Source organism: Impatiens glandulifera, chromosome 1 (genome assembly GCF_907164915.1).
Source record: "Impatiens glandulifera chromosome 1, dImpGla2.1, whole genome shotgun sequence".
In the NCBI taxonomy this organism is placed as follows: Eukaryota; Viridiplantae; Streptophyta; class Magnoliopsida; order Ericales; family Balsaminaceae; genus Impatiens; species Impatiens glandulifera.
Genome location: NC_061862.1, coordinates 156,125,008 through 156,128,403, shown reverse-complemented (window position 1 = coordinate 156,128,403; position 3,396 = coordinate 156,125,008). Strand labels below are relative to the sequence as shown.

Below are 3,396 nucleotides of genomic sequence, written 5' to 3'. Positions count from 1 at the left end.
ATCTTTTAATTTAAAATCATTGTATACTTAAAATTTCTTTAACTGGGTCATTTTTTATTATTATTTGTGAAACAATATTATAAAACAATCGGATTAAGGCAAATTCAAAATAAAATGTAACAACAAAAGCCAAAACAAAAGGAATTAAGTAAAAGAAAAAAACAATAAAATACCGAAAACATTATCTAAACTCGTCAAAGAGACCAACGTCCAAATATAACCTATTAAAAGAAATTGATATTATCTAACTTTATTTTAAACATGTTTAAAAAAGAGCACTACATGATCTATTATTCTAATCAATTTAGTGGTAGAAGACCTACTATTTAATTATTTATTATGACTTATTTTAATCAGTCCCACAAAAAAGAATGATGTTATAATAATAACAACATGATATTGTCAATAGTCACAAAACAAATACTATTCAATATAAAGGTCCGTCTTAAACAAGATAAATATGTCATGTGAGATATATAGTTCATAAGACTAGATCAAAAGTCAAGATTATTGTACATATACCATGCTATATAAATGGATGGCAAATGATATCTCTCAAGTTATAAACATCTCTATATTCTTAAAAGATCAACAACAACAAAACATGAACATGGCATTTAAAGATCTTACAAAGATAACTCTAATAGTCGCTCTTTTAGCAATTTGTTGTAACGCCACCACGGACCATAATAGCACAGTAGTACTTAATCGTGGTAGCTTTCCTCCTGGCTTTATTTTCGGAGCTGGGTCATCATCTTATCAGGTACTATATACATAATATTCATGTTAACGATTTAATCTATTTTTACATGTCACATGTTTCAATATTCTCTAATGTGTTTTTTAATGAAAAAGTATGAAGGAGCTGCAAGTGAAGGGGGGAAGGGTCCAAGCATATGGGATACATATACTCATAAACATCCAGGTATATATATAAATACACATGTTAATTCTTACATTCTACTATTATTTTTATTTACGGAAAATTGTGATATATATGCGAATGTGCAATAACAGAGAGAATAGCAGATGGAAGTAATGGAGACGTGGCGGTTGACTTCTACCATCGTTATAAGGTCATAACAAGATTTTTGTTAAATTATCTTATTGATCGATGAAATCATGTAAACAACGCTCATAAACTTTATTTAATCTATTTTTTAGGGTGATGTGCAATTAATGAAGGAAATGGGCATAGATGCTTTTAGATTCTCAATTGCATGGCCTAGGATAATACCTAGTAAGATTATCATCTTGCTTATAGTTCAATTAAATTTTTGATATCATTATATATATTACCAAATTGTAGTGTTCTAATGGATGGTTGTGTTGTAAAATTTTAGGCGGAAAGCAAAGTGATGGTGTTAACCAACAAGGCATCGATTTTTATAACAACCTCATTAACGAAATCCTCGCTAATGGTTTAAAACCGTATGTGACTTTGTTCCATTGGGATGTTCCTCAAGCCCTTGAAGATGAATACGGCGGTTTCTTGAGCCCTAAGATTGTGTAAGTAATTAACTCGAGCTATTTATTTTATATTTTTCAAAATAGGATATGTTTTCAAATAATAATTTTGTTCTTAATTGTGCATTATAGGGATGACTATCTAGACTTCATAAATATTTGCTTCAAGGAATTTGGAGATAGAGTAAAACATTGGTTTACTTTGAATGAACCACGAACTTTCAGCTTTGGCGGTTACACCAATGGAATGCTCGCTCCGGGTCGTTGTTCTTCGTGGACTCAATTAAATTGTTCGGGTGGAGATTCTGGAACCGAGCCTTATTTGGTTTCACACAATCTACTTCTAGCTCATGCATCGGGAATAAAATTATATAGAGATAAATATCAGAAATATCAAAATGGAAAGATTGGAATAACACTCGAGAGTCAATGGGCAGTGCCATTTTCCAAGACGAAGTTAGACCTCGAGGCTGCATTCCGATCAATTGATTTCGAGTTCGGATGGTAATAAAATAAGGAAACTATAGGTTTTTCATATTAGTTGGCGATATTAATTACTTTATATATTATTTTAAAATATTTAGGTTTATGGATCCAATAACGAACGGGGATTATCCACACTCTATGCGTCTTCTTGTTGGAGATAGACTTCCAAAGTTCACGAAAGAACAATCTAAGATGCTCAAAGGATCGTTCGATTTCCTTGGATTGAACTATTATACGACAAATTACGCTTCTTATGCACCTGATCAATCTAATAATGTGAATATTAGTTATCTTACCGATTCTCAAGTAAATTTAACTAGTAAGTTATTCGGTCGTAATTAAATTGTTTATTTAAGTTCGATTATTTAATTGTGTGTAACTAACTAACACATTACTTTTAACTTTTCTAGCTAGTCGAGACGGAAAACTCATTGGCTCTCCGGTAATAAATAAATTAATTGTATTTATACAAGTTGTTATATTGGTTTAAATTTAAAAAATCATGAATTAATTGCATGTTATAATGTAAGATTTTAATTTATGCATGTAATTACTTGCAGGCTGCATCTAGTTGGCTCTTTGTATATCCAAAAGGCATATGGGATATGATTTTGTACATTAAGAAAAAATATAACAATCCGGTTATGTACATCACTGAAAATGGTAATTAATTAACTAATGTGTTGAGATTTTATTTTTTTTAAAGAATTGTTACGGGTTATTTTTAACTTTTGTCGGGTACCTATTTAGGAATGGACGATCCAAATAATGCCACACTTCCGCTCGAACAAGCTCTAGACGACACCAAGAGGATTGCCTTCTATAGTAGTCATCTTTTCTATGTAAAGAAAGCGATTGAGTAAGTAATATATATCATTTTTTTAGTTACACAAAACATGTTCGATTAAAAAGGAAAACACTCATAATTTTGTTTTTAATGTAGAGATGGTGCAAATGTGAAGGGATTCTTTGCATGGTCGTTATTCGATGACTTCGAATGGAACTCAGGTTATACAATTCGATTTGGGCTATATTTCGTGGACTTCAAAAACGGATTGAAAAGATATCCGAAACATTCAGCCTTATGGTTTAAGAAATTTCTTGAGTGATTAAAAGTACAAATTATGAATAAATAAATTAATGGGAAGGGAAGATGGTGATGTACAATATTCTTTCATTGACCATGTCTTTAAGTGTGTGTTGATAATTTATTAAACATGTAACAAAGTGAATAAGTTTGGGATATGTTCTTTTAATTGTTAGTAAAAAAAATAAAATGGTGCTTTTTTATGTATTGTAATAAATAATGTATTGATATTTGTGGTTGAATACTTTATTTTGAGTTGCATTGGTCAAATTTACATTAATTATCATTTTATTATATATATATATTTTAGTAATAACACTACACTCTGACAACTTATATATTTGTTTAATTTTTTT

The 3,396-nt window shown here is 30.1% G+C and overlaps 1 protein-coding gene across 1 annotated transcript; it reads left to right on the top strand.

Annotated features, from left to right (window-relative positions):
• Positions 1–605: 605 nt before the first annotated feature.
• Positions 606–3,188, top strand: LOC124917602 (beta-glucosidase 12-like). The gene is made up of 11 exons (XM_047457995.1): positions 606–763; positions 856–925; positions 1,018–1,076; positions 1,165–1,240; positions 1,344–1,509; positions 1,600–1,971; positions 2,052–2,272; positions 2,364–2,395; positions 2,514–2,616; positions 2,704–2,812; positions 2,897–3,188. The coding sequence occupies exons 1-11, from the start codon at positions 611–613 to the stop codon at positions 3,060–3,062; spliced, it is 1,527 nt and encodes a 508-aa protein (XP_047313951.1). The 5' UTR covers positions 606–610; the 3' UTR covers positions 3,063–3,188.
• Positions 3,189–3,396: the final 208 nt, after the last annotated feature.

Excerpts from the sequence above, each read along its gene's own strand:
- LOC124917602 (XM_047457995.1), top strand. The coding sequence starts at position 611 with ATGGCATTTAAAGATCTTACAAAGATAACTCTAATAGTCGCTCTTTTA. Across the intron at positions 1,077-1,164 it reads ACTTCTACCATCGTTATAAG|GGTGATGTGCAATTAATGAA; the intron begins GTCATAACAAGA and ends TCTATTTTTTAG. Across the intron at positions 1,510-1,599 it reads TTCTTGAGCCCTAAGATTGT|GGATGACTATCTAGACTTCA; the intron begins GTAAGTAATTAA and ends TGTGCATTATAG.